General features: G+C 41.0%; 1 protein-coding gene across 2 annotated transcripts; it reads left to right on the forward strand.

Moving 5' to 3' along the window:
* Positions 1-9,138: 9,138 nt before the first annotated feature.
* Positions 9,139-21,721, forward strand: tor3a (torsin family 3, member A). 2 transcript variants are annotated; one of them, XR_013805284.1, is made up of 7 exons: positions 9,139-9,667; positions 10,674-10,796; positions 11,427-11,692; positions 15,988-16,163; positions 16,463-16,587; positions 19,084-20,761; positions 20,947-21,721. XR_013805284.1 is itself a non-coding variant. In XM_079665163.1 (6 exons), the coding sequence occupies exons 1-6, from the start codon at positions 9,502-9,504 to the stop codon at positions 19,329-19,331; spliced, it is 1,104 nt and encodes a 367-aa protein (XP_079521289.1). In that variant the 5' UTR covers positions 9,139-9,501; the 3' UTR covers positions 19,332-21,721. The 2 variants fall into 2 exon arrangements, 1 of the variants encoding a protein (XP_079521289.1); XM_079665163.1 differs by having other exon boundaries at positions 19,084-21,721.
* Positions 21,722-22,177: the final 456 nt, after the last annotated feature.

Raw genomic sequence — 22,177 nt, forward strand, 5'->3', positions numbered from 1 at the left:
GTACATTTAGGCATTAAATAAACCTATTGGACTTAAAGTACAGTAGGCTATTTACCCCAGAACTAGTGGGGTTTAGGTATGAAGTAGCAAAAATGTGAATACTCAAGTACAAGTAGCTCAAAGTGTACTTCAGAACATCTCGTTATAATGAAGTCATTGCCGTTTCCTCACCATTTAATGATCAGCTCCATTTTGTAGAGATCCTGTTGCAAGGCCTGCAACCAGAGGAAATAAACATTAATACATCTTAAAAATCATGCATTTAGTTACAAACTGGCTGCAACACCTCCAAGCATGTTAACTCCTGCACACGCAGCAGCTATTAGCACATGTAGCAGCTAGCTCTAAAACAGAATAGTTTAACTTGTTCCCGTGCAGTCAGAGAGGTTGGCATTCTACACAAATATTCAGTTGTCCCTACCAACATTTTAAATCATCATATATACACGGGAAAGCTGCAGAGAGGTGACTTCAAGTGGATTAAAAGTCAAGATTAGCTCATATGCTAATTAGCTCCTTACACGTGGGAGAGGCCTAGCTGCTTGTAAAAGGCGAATTATTCCCATATAGGAGACATTTTACCGACATATAAAACATCAAATCAATAATACATTGAAATAGTTTGTCTATATCTGTTCAAGTAGATAAATATCAATACAAAAAGTGAGCTAAAAAACCGAATGAAATATATTTCTAGGCTGTAGATGTAGTTACCTTGTCAGTAGCGGAGGAATGAGGACTGACTGAGGGCGCGGACTGATTTTATAGGGAGATGTCGCAGTGGCTGATGGGAAAAACAGTTCAAACTGCTAGCGCCCCTACTGGCCGTTGGTGTCATTGAGTGTATTTGTATAAGGAGCTGAGTGATATGGAAAACATCAAATATTTAATATATTGAATTAAATACTCGATATTAATATTGTATTGTTGACTATAGGTGCTTTTATCAAATATGTACTCAATAAGATGATTGATAAATTATATAACTAGTGTGATCATATAATAACTTATTGGGTAAAGACCAGAGTTTAAAAACAAATAATACAAATGATAAAATGACATCGCTTGCTTGTAAGCTGCCTTAAATCGAGTAAAAGACAATTATGCAATACAATGATATTCTAAGACGATATCTAATCGTATTTCCCATCATAGATAATATCGCCCAGCTCTTTAAAAATAAATCAAACTAAGGCGAGAAACTAAAGGTGAAAGATTGTGTGATAAGTGTAAATTATACATATATTTAGAGGCTCTTTTCCCCTAAAAGCATGATTTTTAACACGTTATAATTAACATGGCTGTTAATCGTTTTCAGTTGAGGATGCACGATTTGGAAAAAATGCATTTATGTTGCCTGATAAAATATAAAGGAGCCAAAATGATGAGTTTAATATTTAATTATTTCATATTTCATACTTCTTCTTCTTCTTCTTCTTCTTCTTCTTCTTCTTCTTCTTCTTCTTCTTCTGGTTTAATGGCGGTTGGCAAACAGCTATAAGGTGCATTTACCGCCACAAACGATAGAACATTGGTGAAGGAAACTGAATAACAGGTGGTTAATTGATTGCTCTCTCCAGATGAGGGTTAGAGACCCCGCCCTCCTGACCATCAGCTGATCGATGCTGTGATTGATCAGCTGGTCTGAAGGAGTCCTTTAAAGTTTAGTCCAGCTCCCTCTACCTGGTCCAGAACAAGAACCCTGAAGAAAGGAGTCTGAAGGAAATGAACTAGCAAACAAATATGCAAAGTGTGGGTAAACTCCCATCGTGCATCTGCTCTCTGAGCACACAGACAGTTGCAGGTAGCTATTGCCTGAGATCACATGATGTGGTTTTATTACATGTGCCAAGTGCAAGGACTGACTTGGGTACGAAAGCTATTATGTGTGCAGCTCCTCTAACTTGGAACAGTCTTCAAAACGATTTGAAACTGAGCAAATTGGATCCACTGCATGTTGTTAAAGCTCGGATAGGAGCAATGATACTTGATACTGTTGGTAGGCCTACTTGTCAATGTCGCTAGGTATGTAAATGTAGCCCTGTAAATACGATGTCCTTTTGTGTTATCTGTTGTTTTATGTTCATGTTGTACTTGCTGCCATGTTGGACATCTCCCTCGATGATCTCAATGGGACCACCTGGTTAACTAAAGGTTTGAATGAGTCCTCAGGTGAGACCACTTCACCTGGAGAACAAAAACCCTGAAGGAGAGGAGGAAATCAAAGAAACATCAAATCCCAATTTAAACACAAATGGCAGGACGAATGGGACCGAGGAGTTCAGGGCAGACATCTTTATAATGTTCAAAAGAAAGTTGGAGAAACAAGAGAAGTAAAGGAGAGGAGGACGACATTTCCAGAATGAGATTTGGTCACACAGGGCTAAATATTAAATAACACTTTATTAGTTATGAAAGAACATGCAACAGGTAAATGTGAGCATTGTGGTCATTTTGAAACAGTGGAGCACATTTTTCTGCAATGTCTCAAATATCATCAAGAACGTGTATTAGGCTACTAAAGGAAGCACTGAACATAATTAAATATAGTTGAGAAGGAGTTCAGGGGATGTAGCATACATGGCAGTGTTTAGGCTTTTAAAAAAGGAATTATATTAAGAATTTTTAGATTAACACCGAGCTGACCCACTCCATTTCAGAAGGTGGCGGTAAATGCTCCTGAAAGCTGTTTCCCATCTGCTATAAAACTATAGAAGAAGAAACAATCACGATAATATCTGAGATGAGAGAGAACCAGAGCCAGAGAGGAGCCAACAGGAGGTGAGAAATACTGCTCTCTTTGATCTTAATCCTCGTTATAATTAAGAAATATATTCATGTTTTATTTTTCAGGCAGGCCTCTGTCTCCCACGTGTTTGATGCTAATTAGCATATGAGCTAATGTTGTTGATTAGCTCATATGCTAATGTCTCTTAAAGTCCCCTTGCTACAGGTTTCCCGTGTATGATGATTTAAAATGTTGGTAGGGACAACTGAATATTTGTGGAGAATGCCAACCGCTCTGACTGCACGGGAACAAGTTAAACTATTCTGTTTTAGAGCTAGCTCTAAGCTGCTACATGTGCTAACTAGCTGCTGCGTGTGCAGGAGTTTACATGCTTGGAGGTGTTTCAGCCAGTTTGTAACTAAATGCATGATTTTAAGATCAATATTAAAATGTGTATCTCCTCTGGTTGCAGGCCTTGCGACAGGATCTCTACAAAATGGAGCTGAACATTATGGTGAGGAAACAGAAAGGCCTTCATTATAACCAGATGTACTGAAGTACACTTTGAGCTACTTGTACTTTGAGTATTTACAATGTTGCTACTTCAAACTTACACCCCACTAGTTCAGAGGTAAATACTGTACTTTAACTCCAACACGTTTATTTAATGCCTTAATGTGCAGATTCTGGATAAATAATTAGAACAAACTTTTTTGTTTTAGCTTTCATGGACAATTATTCCAATACATCGTTAAAAAGGAACATGAACATCATGGTTCATTTCATTAATTCAAAACTGAGGGCATTATGAACTGGTCACTCAGAATGTAATGTTTTGTATACCTTCATGTCAGTGAGGGTGAAATGTATTGCTATCATCTCTGTGTATCCACTTGTAGTCTCCTCTCTGCAGCTTTCCCGTGTATATATGATGATTTAAATGTTGGTAGGGACAACTGAATATTTGTGTAGAATGCCAACCGCTCTGACTGCACGGGAACAACTTAAACTTTCTGTTTTAGAGCTAGCTGCTCAGAGCATGAGCTAACTAGCTGCTGCATGTGCAGGAGTTAACAGACTTAGATGTGTTGCAGGTTAAACTAAATGCATGATTTTAATATCTCCCTCTTCTGGGTGCAGGCCTCAGGACAGGATCTCTGCAGAATGGATCTGGGCATTAAATGGTGAGGAAATGGAAATGACTTCATTTTGATCAGAGGTGGAAAGTTACCAAGATCAGAGTACTTTTACTTTTACTCAAGTACACGGTCTGAGTACTTCTACTTCTACTCAGTACTAGATCAGAGTACTTCTCCTCAGTACTAGATCAGAGTACTTCTACTTTTACTCAAGTACTAGATCAGAGTACTTCTACTCAGTACTAGATCAGAGTACTTCTCCACCTCTGCTCTGATTGTTAAACTGGTGATGTTTCATTATATAAGAGTAGTGGACAGAAGTGATTTCTGAAACTTAATGGCTGAAGTTTAACTGATGGCATGCTAACGTTAGCAGTGTGCTATTTCACTGATCACTAAAGTGAAGCAGTTTTTCCAGATGTGTTTTTAATGCTAGTTCTTGATGTTGTTCAGGTGGAAGAAGAAGACTCTGAGCTGGGACCCTCCTCAGATCCTCTGCTGTGAGTTACTCTATCTGCTGAATGAAGAAACTACAGATTTGAAGTGGAAGTTTGTGATGATTTAGTATAAGAGTAGTGGACAGATGTGATATCTGAGAAACCATACGCTGACACTTCCATTTAAAGCTATATAGTGTCTTTGTCTCCATGTTGTGGAGCTAACGAGGGTTTGTGTCCACAGGTCTCAGAGACATGAAGCAACATGTGAAGCTGAACGGACTGCCCAACACATACTCGCCGCCGGCCCTTCATATAGACCGGCCTCTTGGACTTAGGGCCAGAGAGGGCATGGCTGCAGGACACCGAGTTGGACCTCTGACGTTACACGAAGCAACATGTGAAGCTGAAACAAGGTGAGCCTCAGAGTTTCTTAAAGCCTTCCTCTCTCTCTCGTCTGTGATGACAGCATTTGCTACTCTCGACTACCTGGATGACGATACCTCCAACCCACCAGTTGATTTATCTGAGGCTCACACAGCCAGAATAAAACACTCTGAATATTAGAGGTGGAGCTCATTTGACTCTGTGTTCCTGCAGGAGATGACCTCCAGGTGACCTCTGACCTCCAGGTGACCTCCAGATCAGGTGAGGCATCCATCATGTCTCTAGCATCCTTGAAATGAATCTGTAAATGATGATCTTGTAACAAAACATTGGGAATCTCTCTGAGTCAGAGTGAAAGAAGACTTGTATCTGATGCGTGCAGATGAACAGACGCCTCTTTATTGAAACATGCCTTTTCTAAAGTGAGTCCTCTCTCTTGCAGCTGGTCCTCTGACCCTCCTCTCCTCATGACCCTGGACTCAGTGACAGGTGAGTTAGATATTCTGCTTGAAGCAGCATTAATAAAGCTCTGACACCGTGATGAGAGCATAGTTCAGCAGATGAAACATGAAGAACAAGAGCATTTGTCTTTCGCTCCTAGCTGAGTGTCGGCCTCTCTGCTCATCAAGGACTCTCAGTTTCTAGATCTTCTTCTAATACAAGTCTCATTTTCCAGGAGCAGGAAGTCGTGATGATGCATGAAGTACTGGGAGGACAAAAGGAGCAACTAAGGTGAGCTAGAGACTGAAATAAAGCTGTAATGTCTGACACCGTGATGAGAGCATAGTTCAGCAGATGAAACATGAAGAACAAGAGCATTTGTCTTTCGCTCCTAGCTGAGTGTCGGCCTGGAAGACATGGAGGACACTGGACTCCTGAAGCACTTGCTAACACTTCCTCTCTCTTGATTGACAGAAAGCAGACGGAGGCAGCACTCCATGTGAAGGTGAGTTAAGTGGAGGAACAGCAGAGTTGAAAGATGTCTGACACCGTGATGAGAGCATAGTTCAGCAGATGAAACATGAAGAACAAGAGCATTTGTCTTTCGCTCCTAGCTGATGTATCAGCTGTAGTTCTGCTGAGCCTCAGGTGTTTCTCTCTCTGTGATAATGAGACCCCTCTCTGTTTAATTCAGACATGAAGACCCCCTGCTGTCCAGGACTCCCACCTTCAGGCCTCCTGTGTTCCTGGTGAGCATCACAGATTAGCATTTAGCCGCTAACATGACTCAGATGTGATGAACATGAATCAGGTCTCTGATCCTGTTGAGGAAAATTAGCATTTAATCTGATCTGAGTTCGCTTCAGGGAAACAAACGGGCTTTTTATTCTGGGTTAACTTACACAACTCTTCTGTTTTCAGATCAATCAGCTGTGAGGATCGATCAGCTGTGAGGATCGATCAGCTGTGAGGATCGATCAGCTGTGAGGATCGATCAGCTGTGAGGATTGATCAACTGAGGATCGATCAGTTGTTCAGAGGGACTTCAGGTGAGAATCTGATCCTCTCCTGAGACTTTAGAAAGACTGAGGGTTCAGTGATGTTTACAAATGTCTGACCTGAACTACAATGTGGAACAATCTGACTGAGAACCCAGAGGAGAGAACCACAATCACTTTGAATTACTCTATTCAAATTAATATATTAACCCAATCAACCTGTTGCTGACTAATAAGATGTGATGTCCTTCTCCTCAGGAAAGAGCCTGTCAGACTGAACATGGGACACTTGAGGACATGAAGGTGGGTCTCATCAGGAGAGTGTTATCAGAGAGTGTGTGTGGTGTTAATGAAACACTACCTGTGATGAAAAGATTCTGCCAAATGATCTCTAATGATTATACCCCTACCGTTCCATTATGTTCTGAGGCTGTGTGCTCACTGAACATTTAGTTGTAGCTGCTTTTCTGTCACTGCTCTCATATAAATGTAGTTTTTAAATAAGACTGTGTCCCTTCTCCTCCAGGAAAGACCCTCCTCTGTCAGACTGAACACGGGACGTTTGAGGACTTGAAGCTAAGGTGCGTCTCATCAGGAGTGATCAGAGTTTCTATGAACACTACCTGTGATGAAAAGATTCTGCCAAATGATCTCTCGTGATTATACCCCTACCGTTCCATTATGTTCTGAGGCTGTGTGCGCTCCCAACGCCTCTGCTGAGTCTCTACCTTTAGTTCTAATGAGAGTTTGTGTTTCTGTCCAAAGAAGCCCCTCCAGGATCTGCTCTGGGATCAGCCTCTCATCAGGTGAAGCCCCTCCCCTTCAGGACCAGGATCTGCTCTGGGATCAGCCTCTCATCAGGTGAAGCCCCTCCCCTCCAGGATCTGCTCTGGGATCAGCCTCTCATCAGGTGAAGCCCCTCCCCTTCAGGATCTGCTCTGGGGTCAGCCTCACATCAGTTGAAGCCACTCCCCTTCAGGATCTGCTCTGGGATCAGCCTCATCAGTTGAAGCCCCGCCCCTTCAGGACCAGGATCTGCTCTGGGTTCAGCCTCATCAGGTGAAGCCCTGCCCCTTCAGGATCTGCTCTGGGATCAGCCTCTCATCAGGTGAAGCCCCTCCCCTTCAGGACCAGGATCTGCTCTGGGATCAGCCTCTCCAGGTGAAGCTCTCTGATACCTGCACGTCTCTGAAAGCTGTAGCTGATGATCTGTTGAAACATTGGGAATCTCTCTGAGTCAGAGTGAAAGAGAACTGTTTTCTGATACAGAGCAGACTCTCTGATCTGTGCTCTGGAGGAAGGCTGCTTCTAACTGCTCTCTTCTCTTCTCAGGTGCTGAGCTTCAGAGACATCAAGGCTGTGTTTGTGGAAATAAAGAGTGAACTGAATCCTGTGCCTGGTGTCTTTTATTAACATGTGTAGAGACCCTGTGCCCAAAACATGCAGGATGTGCTCTGATTGGTTAACGAGCTATACTTCTCATTACATCATCCTACAGATACTTTAATGATGATGCTACCTTTTTTTTTATACCTGGACTCTAATGACTTTTTACTGAGTCTACTTTACTAAGTTTCAGTGTCTCTTAGCTGCAACTATATTTCCCCTCTGGGACTAATGAGGGAATTCTGATTCTTTAAATTGTGCATTGTTTATAGGAAATGCATTACAGTCTCCTCTCAGCATTTTGTGAATTTAATAAATGACTGGTTAGGAACGTGTCATTAGATCACCTGTGTATTCTCAATTCTCTAAGGGGCTTTATATTATTGAGACATTATGAAAAGTATCCAAAATATTCTTTGCCCTTCCAAAAACATGCAATATTTACTTCAACTAAAATAATTCTATAACAAAAATGGCTAGATGATGGTTATAACATAAACCAATATTTAGCTCCAACACAGACCTTAGAGGTGTTATAAACACATTTAATATCTACTCTATCTTGAGATTTCTATATTGCTTATTCTACTTTTCTATTTATAATGATGTGCACTACTTGTTAACGTGCTGCTGCAAAGAAAGCATTTCCCAATTTAAGTATGAATATTGGACTTAAAAAACGGGACGAGCTTTAAGACATGGTTGTTTACTCCGTGTACCTGTGTTTCTAAAGTGTTTGTGTTTATATATGTTCATGATTCAAAAAATACATACAATCCGTTTTTGTTGAGCGAATGTTACCGGAAGTGACGTTCAATCGAGTACCGGAAAATACGTAATAATCACCTCCTTTGCTTCTTTTTTTTACTCTAATTACGTGATTAAAAAATAAAGCAGGAAAGAGAAAAGTGTGCCACGACACCAAGTATGTATCAAATAATAAACTGGAATTACATTCAAAGTCGCATATCTTTACCAACATTGAAAGCAAACAAATCGCCGGAAGTCCTGACAGGCGCATGCGCAGAACACAAAATGAAGCAACCATCCCTCCCTAATACATTTCTAATGTTAAATAAATGAAAACCAGTCACAGTTAAGAATTATAAATGAATTATTAATGCCATAAATGATTGAATACTTTTACTTTTTCTTATTCCAGTATGATAGCTGTCAATACATTTGTATTTAGTGATATCGGAGTCACAAGACAAGTGCATACAAGTACAGTGTCACAGAAGACAGTACGGTGAATTTACAAGTAAAGACAAATAACATGACAAAATATACTTGGAGACAGAAAAGAAAAACTGTGTGAGGGATTAGACAAAAAGAGAGTAATATATGACACAATTATTATTACAATTATATGAGTAACAATATAGCCTAATGATCATGTGTCCTAGGAGGGGGGGAGGGGGCATGTACAGGTGGCTGATTTCAGAATGAGGATTATGAATTAAATGTATCAATGATTAGATTGCATCAATATCAGTGATTTGCTCACTTATATGTACTTTATTTACTTTCTTCTCAAATAATCGGGAAATTGCGTTGTAACAACTCCCCTCCCTCGTTCAGATGGTCGGTTTTTTTTTTCTTCAATGCGAAACGTGTCAGATGTCCTATTTGGGTTGCCGTACGTAGCTGTCAAATATGGGAAACCAACTCGCGCTTGCGTAGTGCAAATCAGGTAGTCAAACCTCCTGCTGTACAATGGGGGAGGAATAAGGGGGGAGGAGGGTTAATGTGCCGCACCGTGCACAGCTGTGCCCCCCCGGAGAGGAGAACCAGACCCCCCCGTGTCTCGGCGCTGTTCCCCCGGAGAGGAGAACCAGAAACCCCCGGTGTCTCGGCGCTGTTCCCCCGGAGAGGAGAACCAGACCCCCCCCGGTGCCTCGGTGCTGTTCCCCCGGAGAGGAGAACCAGACCCCCCCCCGGTGTCTCGGGGCTGTTCCTGCTGCCTCGCAGCCTCCTCTTTCCGGATGCTGCTCATCTGGATCCTCGCTGCGCTCTGCGCTTCCTCCGCAGAGGCCGACTTCTTCCCTCTGGACAGCATCTCCAACGTGTCCAGCTACTACTTCAACTACATCTATTGCAATATCTGGGAGGGGGAGTGCCAGCCCCACCAGGACGATGCTGCACAGCAGGGTGAGCTTCATTTAGATGTATGGTTTATCATCAGACCATAATAACCTCGTGAGGCTGTCCAACAGCATCCTCTGTGACCCAAAGCATGCTCTGAACAGAGAATCTGAACTGCTACCATCTAATGGAGATCTCTAAAGTCAGCCTGAAGCATCCTCTGTGCTCCAGTCAGTCCTCTCAGTGAACACAGAGCTGACTCCAGATCAGATGCACGCTGAAGGCTCTTTGAGCATCTCTCACTGATCCTGCTGTTATGTTCAATGTTTGTTGTTTGTTTCTCATGTATTGTGTCTTGATATTTGTTTATGTTGGACCCCGAACCTGCAGTTCTCAAACAGGGCTGGAATGGAGGGATATGAGGGATGTCTAAAATGCATGATCTGTTGAGCAAAACACATCATAGACATGTTTTTTTATATATTTGTATATATCTGAGACCCGGCAGTGGCTCAGTCAGTAGAGGCTTGGACTGTGAGCCGTAGGGTTGCTGGTTCAAGCCTGAACAGACCTAAGTGTGGACTGCTACTTGGAGAGGTCCCAGTTCACCTCCTGCCCTGCCGTGGTGCCCTTGAGCAAGGCACCGGACAACCCCCTTCCCCCCCCACTCCCATTGCTCCCCGGGCGCTTTACAATAGCTGCCCACTGCTCCTAGTGCTAGACTCCTGGCACTAGGATGGGTTAAAAGCAGAGAACACATTTCCACTGTGTGCTCTGCATGTGAGACCATTACAGAGACGTTCATCCTCCCATTCTATCTATTTTATAATATATTCCTAAAAATAACATAATAGGAGCACTTTGATATAGTCTGTTGCATTGCTGGAAGAGCACAGGACTTCAGATCCAAAACTAAGCTGTATTGTGACAATTACAGCCTCTTGATTTGAATCTGAGTATTGTGTTCTCTCTCTCTCTCTCTCTCTCTCTCTCTCTCTCTCTCTCTCTCTCTCTCTCTCTCTCTCTCTCTCTCTCTCTCTCTCTCTCTCTCTCTCTCTCTCTCTCTCTCCAGTTCCGACCCGCGACCTGTGGGCTAGCTTCCCTCAGGACTACATGAGTCTGGTGCACCAGTGGTACTGCAGCCTGGGCCAGTGCTGCGACTCTGGAGACTGCCGGGTCACCAACAACATCACAGGTACCCCAAGGATCTGCTTTTATAATGACACTGAATCGAGCTGACGCTGAATAGGTCTGTTTCTGTTCGGGAGCATTTTCCATACGGAGAAGGACCAAAGCATGGAGGAGGAAGAAGAAGTTATTATTTAGTTTTCAGGGCATCCATTAGATTTTGTAGGAAAGACATGTAAAACAAACAGCTCTGACAGCAATATTTCTACACATTCTTTCGCTATTTCTTTACTTAAGTTGAAGATTTGATCCCTTTTGTCGACCGTTGCTTAAATATAACAACACAGCTGTTTTTTAAGCATCGCTGTAAATATCTAAAACGGTGCTTTTAAGTATTCTACTGTACGCTTTTTTGTTGAATAAGGTGCATTATGTTGATCTATTTGTGTAAATATTCCACACTATCTTTTGATTGGTTGGGGGTGTTTGAAATGTCCCTTAGCTTCAGACTCAAACACACGTTTTAACTTCTTATTTTTCTGTTCCTTTAATAATTTCAGTGATTTTTGAAACAGCGTATCGTCTCCTCCTTGGTGTTTCTTTAATATCTCTCTCTCTCTCTCTCTCTCTCTCTCTCTCTCTCTCTCTCTCTCTCTCTCTCTCTCTCTCTCTCTCTCTCTCTCTCTCTCTCTCTCAGGTCTGGCGCTGGACCTCAGGACGAGGCTCCACGGGCAGCACCTGGTCCAGTCCGTGGTTCTGAAGGCGGTGCAGGGCTTCCTCAGCAGCCCCGAGTCCAACAAGCCGCTCACGCTCTCCTTCCACGGCTGGTCCGGCACCGGGAAGAACTACGTGGCCCGGATCATCGCCGACAACCTGTACCGAGACGGAGTGAAGAGCGAGTGCGTCCGTCTCTTCATCGCCCCGTTCCACTTCCCCCACGCACGACTGGTGGACACTTACAAGGTGAGACACGAGGCTGTTTAGACTCAAAGGTTCAAAGGTTTTATTGTCCTATGCAAAAATTATAACAATAATGAAATGAAACAAGATAATTATGATGCTGTTCAAACGTAAGCAGTGTCCAATTGATAAACAAAAATATGATTGACTTACAAATTATACATAAACAAATGATCTACTTAATTACACATCTGAAAAGGGGTGGGAAGAAGTTTACACTTATCTAATCCCACCCCTTCTCCCAAAAACTACATTATTAAAACACTTCAGAGCGATTAAATCTACTTTAAAGCAATCTTTTTGAGTAAGTATGTTAAATTAGCATAAGCTGCAAAGTGGCAGTGGGAAAGGATGCATGGTTAGACAGGGATACGAATCCAGATACCGGTACCATCACTGCAGAACTGGGTTAAGGAGAGGAGTGAAAACACACCTTCAGTTCAGTGAGGAATACATCTCTCATCTCTTACGCCGGAAGTGTCCGTGAAAAGTTGGGTTTAATACGATTATAAAGGGTTTAACACAATCAATAATGTAGTCTCACAGATGAGTGAGGGGATCTTATAAAACCAGCTCAAGGAGGACACGAGGCGAAACAGAGGACGTGGTAGTGTTGATTAGGAGACAGCGACTGTCTTGAACTGTTCAATAAAGATATTCTTGAGACATAACACCGGAGACTGTACTGGACACGTTCATGTCTAAAGCACACCGAAGCATAAACTAGTTCCGGTCATTACCCCAAACAGGACTGCCGTCACACACGTATCCCTACGCCCTGTACATTGTAAAAGTACCATTACAACACAGACGTTATTGAGTCTGTTCCAGTCTCATCTTGTTTCCGTTAACAGCTGAGTTGTTCATCACTTCAAATGTTGCAGCTGCAAGGAATTGTGGGACGGCATCATCTCCTTCCCTTTCATTAAGGATGCTCCGATGTATCCTAAAGGAGATGACAAAGGAAGCCTTAGGGACCTTCGTGAGGGAAATATAGGTGTGTGTGTGTGTGTGTGTGTGTGTGTGTGTGTGTGTGTGTGTGTGTGTGTGTGTGTGTGTGTGTGTGTGTGTGTGTGTGTGTGTGTGTGTGTGTGTGTGTGTGTGTGTGTGTGTGTGTGTGTGTGTGTGTGTGTGTGTGTGTGTGTGTACTCAGTATGAATGATAAGAGTCTGATAACAGGTTGTACCGTTGCTTCAAATCAAACATCGGGGTTTCGTCCAACCGGTTCTGACCTGGTCGGTTTTTTGGAACATGGCGTTCCTCCAACTAAACCACGGGTTCCTCTACACACACTTTACCCTCATGTAGTAATAATTCAAGCTTATATCTGTCAGTGCGTGTGGGATGCAGCTACACCGTCTCTGGACTTTACTGTAAATTACATTATTGCTTTATTACATTTGTTTTCAGCAGACCATTGACATGCACCTATATATAACCAGAGATTGTAAAAGTACTCACGTCCTTTCCTCAAGTAGAAGTACAGATACTCGTGTTTAAAAATACTCTGGTAAAAGTAGAAGTACTGACTAAACTTCTTTACTCAAGTCAAAGTAAAGAGGCTTTGAAATGTACTTCAGTAAAAAGTACCCATAACTAGCAGCTGTTTTAAAGAGTACCTGACCTCCCTTTATATTAATAGAACAATAATGTCATTGTTAGCTAATGAATGTTTCCATGGTGACCAACGGCAACATGACAACGTTTTCATTGGTCCCTCTTCTTTAGAGAAGACCAGGAAATGATGGATACACGGATCGTGTTCAAATCAATAGGCACGCAATGACTCTAAATAATAATGATCACGCCACCAAACACACATTCAGACTAAAGGAACCAGCCTGTTTGGAAAATGAGAGAAGTAGAAAGTACAGGTATTTGAGTTCAACATGTAAGAAGTAGAAAGTACAGGTATTTGAGTTCAACATGTAAGAAGTAGAAAGTACAGGTATTTGAGTTCTACATGTAAGAAGTAGAAAGTACAGGTATTTGAGTTCAACATGTAAGAAGTAGAAAGTACAGGTATTTGTGTTCAACATGTAAGAAGTAGAAAGTACAGGTATTTGAGTTCTACATGTAAGAAGTAGAAAGTACAGGTATTTGAGTTCTACATGTAAGAAGTAGAAAGTACAGGTATTTGAGTTCAACATGTAAGAAGTAGAAAGTACAGGTATTTGTGTTCAACATGTAAGAAGTAGAAAGTACAGGTATTTGAGTTCAACATGTAAGAAGTAGAAAGTACAGGTATTTGAGTTCAACATGTAAGAAGTAGAAAGTACAGGTATTTGAGTTCAACATGTGAGAAGTAGAAAGTACAGGTATTTGAGTTCAACATGTAAGAAGTAGAAAGTACAGGTATTTGAGTTCAACATGTGAGAAGTAGAAAGTACAGCTATTTGGGTTCAACATGTAAGAAGTAGAAAGTACAGGTATTTGAGTTCAACATGTGAGAAGTAGAAAGTACAGGTATTTGAGTTCAACATGTGAGAAGTAGAAAGTACAGGTATTTGAGTTCAACATGTAAGAAGTAGAAAGTACAGGTATTTGAGTTCAACATGTAAGAAGTAGAAAGTACAGGTATTTGAGTTCAACATGTAAGAAGTAGAAAGTACAGGTATTTGTGTTCAACATGTAAGAAGTAGAAAGTACAGGTATTTGTGTTCAACATGTAAGAAGTAGAAAGTACAGGTATTTGTGTTCAACATGTAAGAAGTAGAAAGTACAGGTATTTGTGTTCAACATGTAAGAAGTAGAAAGTACAGGTATTTGAGTTCAACATGTAAGAAGTAGAAAGTACAGGTATTTGAGTTCAACATGTAAGAAGTAGAAAGTACAGGTATTTGTGTTCAACATGTAAGAAGTAGAAAGTACAGGTATTTGTGTTCAACATGTGAGAAGTAGAAAGTACAGGTATTTGTGTTCAACATGTAAGAAGTAGAAAGTACAGGTATTTGAGTTCAACATGTAAGAAGTAGAAAGTACAGGTATTTGTGTTCAACATGTAAGAAGTAGAAAGTACAGGTATTTGAGTTCAACATGTAAGAAGTAGAAAGTACAGGTATTTGAGTTCAACATGTAAGAAGTAGAAAGTACAGGTATTTGAGTTCAACATGTAAGAAGTAGAAAGTTCAGGTATTTGAGTTCCAAATGTAAGAAGTCAAAGTAAAAAGTCTTCAGAAAAATAAGTAGTGGAGTAAAGTACTGACACCAGAAACATGTACTGAAGTACAGTAAGGAAGTATTTGTACTCCACTACTTCCCACCTCTGGTCAGAGCACACTACAGGAGAGGGAAGAGCCCTAAAAGCAGAATAGGGCCTCTTTAAAACAAACACATACTGAGTAATATCTCCATAAATCTGGTCCAACTTCTGTTTCAATCTGATGTCTCTGTGTTTGCAGTGTATCAGAACACACAGATGCCAGCGTGGAGCCTCCTCACACATATTTACACACATATTTACACAACCACTGCTTCACATGTCATCATGATGTTGACTCTGTTACACAATGAATCCAGATGTTACAGAGGGTCGTACGCGGGGTCACCCTTAAACTCTCATGCTGCCAAATCTGCAGGATCTGAAGGTCTTAATAAATGAGACTTAGACGATGAAACATACGAATAAATTACCAATTTGTCCCACAGGATTGAATGTGGTTTTGTTATTTAAAAAGATTACACAATACATTTATTTATAATATACACTTTTACATAATGGTAAGGTTTTCATTTGAATGAGTATTTTATGTAGATGGTTGAATAGTATATTTAAAGTCTGCACCTTAGGATTGATTATGTACTTCTGCTTGAACTTAATATCAGAGCAGTACATCGAATACATATGTTCAGAAACAGCACTTTTAATTATTTACAGTAACCCTCAACATTTTTGTCAAGTAAGATGCAGTGTTTATTATTCAACATATTGTTTCTTGTTGGGGTGTTTTTATTGGTTAAACACCAATAAAGAAATACATAACTAATATCAGAGCATAAATCGACTTTAAATCTAATTTCTTTGTCTGTTTTAATATTATTTGACTGTCTGCACTTCTGTTGAATAAGGTGTGGTGGATCATGTGGATCAGTTTGTTTAAATATTCCACATTTCATTTGATCATTTCTCTTTTCTTGTTGTTCTCAGTTGAAATGTTGATTCTTGTTTGTGGGAAACGGTATTTGATCTCTCTGTCTGTGAACTGGAAGAGTAAACACCGTGATATGTCCTCTTGATTTCCTCTCTGAGACCTTGAGGAGGTGTTAGAGATTCTGACCCTGTGTTTGACTTCCTAAAGGGCCAGCTTCGAGAGTCCATCAGAGACCTGGTCCTCCGCTGCCCTCAGACTCTGTTCATCTTCGACGAGGCGGAGAAGCTTCACCCCGGCCTCATCGACGCCATCAAGCCCTTCATGGATCATTACGACAACGTGGACGGGGTCAACTACCGCAGAGCGCTCTTCCTCTTCCTCAGGTCCTCTATCTCTTATTGTTTATCACACACTTCAAACTACATTTCCTTTACCAATGACCTGTCTAACAGTCAGTGTCATATCTCCACACACACCGCTATTACATACAGTCGATATGATCAATCTAACCTTTTTATCTACAAAGAAAACACAAACCAAGTCTAAGACGTTCACACAACCAAACACAATATAACAAAAATACAAAATACTGTTCCTTACATTTTGAATCTGTGCCTCCCTCCCTCCCTGCTGCTGCTGCTGCTGCTCTGACACATTTCTCACGTGTCCGTTGTCTCCACAGTAACATCGGGGGGGCGACCATCAACGACGTGGCGCTGGACTTCTGGCACTCGGGTCAGAACCGAGAGGACATCGGGATGGAAGACCTGGAGCATCGACTGAGAGCAGAAACCATGGAGTCTCACGGTACGTTGAAGAGCTTCATCCTGATATACAGCTGAACTTCAGCAGGAGAGGACTCTTTAAAGTAGAGACACTACATACTGATATACAGCTGAACATCAGCAGGAGAGGACTCTTTAAAGTAGAGACACTACATACTGATATACACCTGAACATCAGCAGGAGAGGACTCTTTAAAGTAGAGACACTACATACTGATATACAGCTGAACATCAGCAAGAGAGAACTCTTTAAAGTAGAGACACTACATACTGATATACACCTGAACATCAGCAGGAGAGGACTCTTTAAAGTAGAGACACTACATACTGATATACACCTGAACATCAGCAGGAGAGGACTCTTTAAAGTAGAGACACTACATACTGATATACACCTGAACATCAGCAGGAGAGAACTCTTTAAAGTAGAGACACGACATACTGATATACACCTGAACATCAGCAGGAGAGGACTCTTTAAAGTAGAGACACTACATACTGATATACACCTGAACATCAGCAGGAGAGGACTCTTTAAAGTAGAGACACTACATACTGATACACACCTGAACATCAGCAGGAGAGGACTCTTTAAAGTAGAGACACTACATACTGATATACAGCTGAACATCAGCAGGAGAGGACTCTTTAAAGTAGAGACACTACATACTGATACACACCTGAACATCAGCAGGAGAGGACTCTTTAAAGTAGAGACACTACATACTGATATACACCTGAACATCAGCAGGAGAGGACTCTTTAAAGTAGAGACACTACATACTGATACACACCTGAACATCAGCAGGAGAGGACTCTTTAAAGTAGAGACACTGCATACTGATATACACCTGAACATCAGCAGGAGAGGACTCTTTAAAGTAGAGACACTACATACTGATATACAGCTGAACATCAGCAGGAGAGGACTCTTTAAAGTAGAGACACTACATACTGATACACACCTGAACATCAGCAGGAGAGGACTCTTTAAAGTAGAGACACTGCATACTGATATACACCTGAACATCAGCAGGAGAGGACTCTTTAAAGTAGAGACACTACATACTGATATACACCTGAACATCAGCAGGAGAGGACTCTTTAAAGTAGAGACACTGCATACTGATATACACCTGAACATCAGCAGGAGAGGACTCTTTAAAGTAGAGACACTACATACTGATATACAGCTGAACATCAGCAGGAGAGGACTCTTTAAAGTAGAGACACTACATACTGATACACACCTGAACATCAGCAGGAGAGGACTCTTTAAAGTAGAGACACTACATACTGATATACACCTGAACATCAGCAGGAGAGAACTCTTTAAAGTAGAGACACTACATACTGATATACAGCTGAACATCAGCAGGAGAGGACTCTTTAAAGTAGAGACACTACATACTGATATACACCTGAACATCAGCAGGAGAGAACTCTTTAAAGTAGAGACACTACATACTGATATACACCTGAACATCAGCAGGAGAGGACTCTTTAAAGTAGAGACACTACATACTGATATACACCTGAACATCAGCAGGAGAGGACTCTTTAAAGTAGAGACACTACATACTGATATACACCTGAACATCAGCAGGAGAGAACTCTTTAAAGTAGAGACACTACATACTGATATACAGCTGAACATCAGCAGGAGAGGACTCTTTAAAGTAGAGACACTACATACTGATATACACCTGAACATCAGCAGGAGAGAACTCTTTAAAGTAGAGACACTACATACTGATATACAGCTGAACATCAGCAGGAGAGGACTCTTTAAAGTAGAGACACTGCATACTGATATACACCTGAACATCAGCAGGAGAGAACTCTTTAAAGTAGAGACACTACATACTGATATACACCTGAACATCAGCAGGAGAGGACTCTTTAAAGTAGAGACACTACATACTGATATACACCTGAACATCAGCAGGAGAGGACTCTTTAAAGTAGAGACACTACATACTGATATACACCTGAACATCAGCAGGAGAGGACTCTTTAAAGTAGAGACACTACATACTGATATACACCTGAACATCAGCAGGAGAGGACTCTTTAAAGTAGAGACACTACATACTGATATACACCTGAACATCAGCAGGAGAGGACTCTTTAAAGTAGAGACACTACATACTGATATACACCTGAACATCAGCAGGAGAGGACTCTTTAAAGTAGAGACACTACATACTGATATACACCTGAACATCAGCAGGAGAGGACTCTTTAAATTAGAGACACTACATACTGATATACACCTGAGCATCAGCAGGAGAGGACTCTTTAAAGTAGAGACACTACATGCTGATATACACCTGAACATCAGCAGGAGAGGACTCTTTAAAGTAGAGACACTACATACTGATATACACCTGAACATCAGCAGGAGAGAACTCTTTAAAGGACAAGTGGCAAAACAGCAAGTCTTTCTCATCAAAGTTAGAAACATTGATGATGAGTGGATTTTTAACCCTTTTCTCTGCACGGTTCTGTTTCTCAGGTGGGTTTGCTCAGAGCGAGCTGATGTCCGGTCACCTGATCGACTTCTTCGTGCCCTTCCTGCCTCTGGAGTACCGGCACGTGAAGCTGTGTGCGAGGGACGCGTTCACGGCTCGAGGCCTGCAGGCGGACGAGGCCACGCTGGACGAGGTGGCCAAGGCCATGCTGTACGTGCCCAAAGAGGAGAGACTGTTCTCCGCTCAGGGCTGCAAGTCCATCCCCCAGAGGATCAACTTCTTCATGCCCTAGGGGGTGAGACGCACAGACCTGGAAGTGGAGCCCAGAGTAGAGTACTACCCCTTCACAGGTACAACAGGTGTCCGTCAGAGAGGGACGGATCCACAGGGGGAACACAGGATCCTGCAGACGTGAGGAGATCCAGACATGTGGCTGCTCTTCTTCAGCATCATCCATGGGTGGGACTTTGATATAAAAAGTGACGAGGACACAGATTTAAAGAAACATTACTGCAATAAGCACCCCCCAAAAACAATACATACATACAGACAATACTTTTGACAACTAGTGCAGTAACTACGCTGCTGCTAAGCTGTTCTCTATTCAGTCATTACTAATATTAAACGTTTCTCTTGGGTTACTTCTGAAATACAGCCAGAAAGTGTGAACAGTCCCCTAGATTGTAAATGTTCTCAAAAAGTTCAATCATTTGTGCTATTTCCAGAACATTTATTAACATCTTATCCCTTTGTGTGATGGGGACACAGATTTAAAAAACACTACTGCAATAAGCGCCCCCTGCAAACAATAATATTAATAATAATAACTCATTACATTTTTATTAGAGCACTTTTCCAGGTGCTCAAAGCGCTTTACACGACGTATACATATTAGACATGTAACAGTCATTACTGGGGACAATGCCCACAGGAGCAAATCAGGGTGAAGTGTCTTTCCCAAGGACACAACATACATATTTGTGTTCTTTGTATTGTTTCTGTTCTAATTTTATGTAACGCGTCTTTGAGCATTAGGAAAAGTGCTATGCAAATCCCATGTATTATTATTATTATTATTATTATTATTATATATACAGACATGCTTTGACAACTAGCGCAGTAGCTGTGCTGCTGCAAAGCTGTTCTCTATTCAGTCATTACTAATATTAAACGTGGGGTTTCCAGAAATACAGCCAGAAAGTGAGAACAGTCCTCCAGAGTGTACATGTTCTCAAAGTGGACAATTCTTTGTGCACGCTATTTTCAGAAAACTTCTGACAGATTATCCAAATGCAAAAGGTCGGGTACAAAATGGGCCATTTCCAAAAGTAGTGGAGACATATTCCCAAAGTGTCCCCAGAATAAATGGTGTTCAGTGTTTTTCATATTCTCATTATGTCTGTTCGTCTCGGCCAACGTCTTAGTTGCTCTGTTTTTAAAAGTTAAGACCATATGTTGCATGCAGGACATTGCACTTATAAAGAGTGGTGCAGGAATGAGCCGTAACACCTGGAAATGAGTCAGCATTTCATCACTTCCTGTCCCCTGGTCTGGAGGTCAATGGTTTTCTGAATGTGTTTTTGGTTGTTATCCTGAAATAAGGTCTGTGGCTAACACAAGAGACTTTAACGTTTTGTTCTACGATATCAAATACGTCAGTAAATACCCCACTGGTGAAAAAAAAAATGTAGTGAGTTCAATACGTTTGAGTGTATGTAAATGGTCTGCGGCTAAAATACACACACACACACACACACACACACACACACACACACACACACACACACACACACACACACACACCCACACACACACACACACACACACACACACGGTCTGTGGTTAACACGAGCTGTAGAGATGTTGACGTTTTGTTTGTAGCCCAACATTAGCCGCCTTTAGCTTAGCGGAGAAATCCCATTGGACCAGGGAGATGATGCCTTCAGGGACCAACACAGAAATACGACATCCCTGCACCACTAGAGTGTCACTGATTATTTATTGACGTCATTTTTGGGCTGGGCAATAAATCAATATGTCTATGAAATTTATGATATGAGACTAGATTTAAAATGTGTGATTCATTAATTGAAAAAACGTTTCTAGCTATTTTATTTTGTTTTCTTTACCCTATATAAGCCATTAAATTCACTAGTTATCCAAATTCCCATTGTGTTAATGGGTCCTGAAAGCCTCCTCCTTACAAAAGCGTGTCAATATGAATATTAGGTTAAATCTTTATATGTGAATCTCCTTATATCTTGCCCCGCCCTACATAGTTTGTGCCATATTTAAACATGTTCACTGTATTGTCTGTAGAGTGGTTTGAATACACATGTAGGTGGTTCTTTAAGGCATTATTAAATATGAGATGGCACTGCAATGTGAACAGCTGTGATGCAAATGTGAGTTGAAGTTGTTACTGGGAAATGTGAGAGTTTAAAAGGCAATGAATCTGTTTGAAAGTTGTCTTTTTCTGTGTAAATATGCTTTTATTAACTCAGTATTTCATTGTTTATGTGTTTTAATTATCTTAAATCTATCATTTAATTCACTGTCTTGCATTATCTCACCGTCACACAGTTCTGCTTTAAGGATGTTATTCTCTAAAGAGTCACATTTGGAGAAAAGCGTGAAGAGAAATGTCAGAAATGGTTTTAAGAAAATAAACATTCACAATAAACAGAAGTTGTTTTTCTTTAATGCAATGACATTTTAAGAGTTTCAGTATTCAATCAGAAATACGATTAATATATCAATCAATCCATTTGGTTGTATTTGAGTAAAAGTAGAAGTACTTGTATCTTAGATAGATAGATGGATAGATGGATAGATAGATAGATGGATAGATAGATAGATGGATAGATGGAGAGATAGATGGATAGATGGAGAGATAGATAGAGAAATATATAGATGGATAGAGAGAGAGATAGAGAGATGGATAGATAGATAGAGAGATATAGAGATAGATAGATAGATAGATGGATAGATAGATAGAGAGATAGATGGATAGAGAGAGAGATAGATGGATAGATAGAGAGATAGATAGATGGATAGATAGATGGATATATAGATAGATAGAGAGATAGATAGATGGATGGATATATAGATAGATAGATGGATAGAGAGATAGAGAGA

Source organism: Notothenia rossii (genome assembly GCF_949606895.1).
Source record: "Notothenia rossii genome assembly, chromosome: 1".
Lineage (NCBI taxonomy): Eukaryota > Metazoa > Chordata > Actinopteri > Perciformes > Nototheniidae > Notothenia > Notothenia rossii.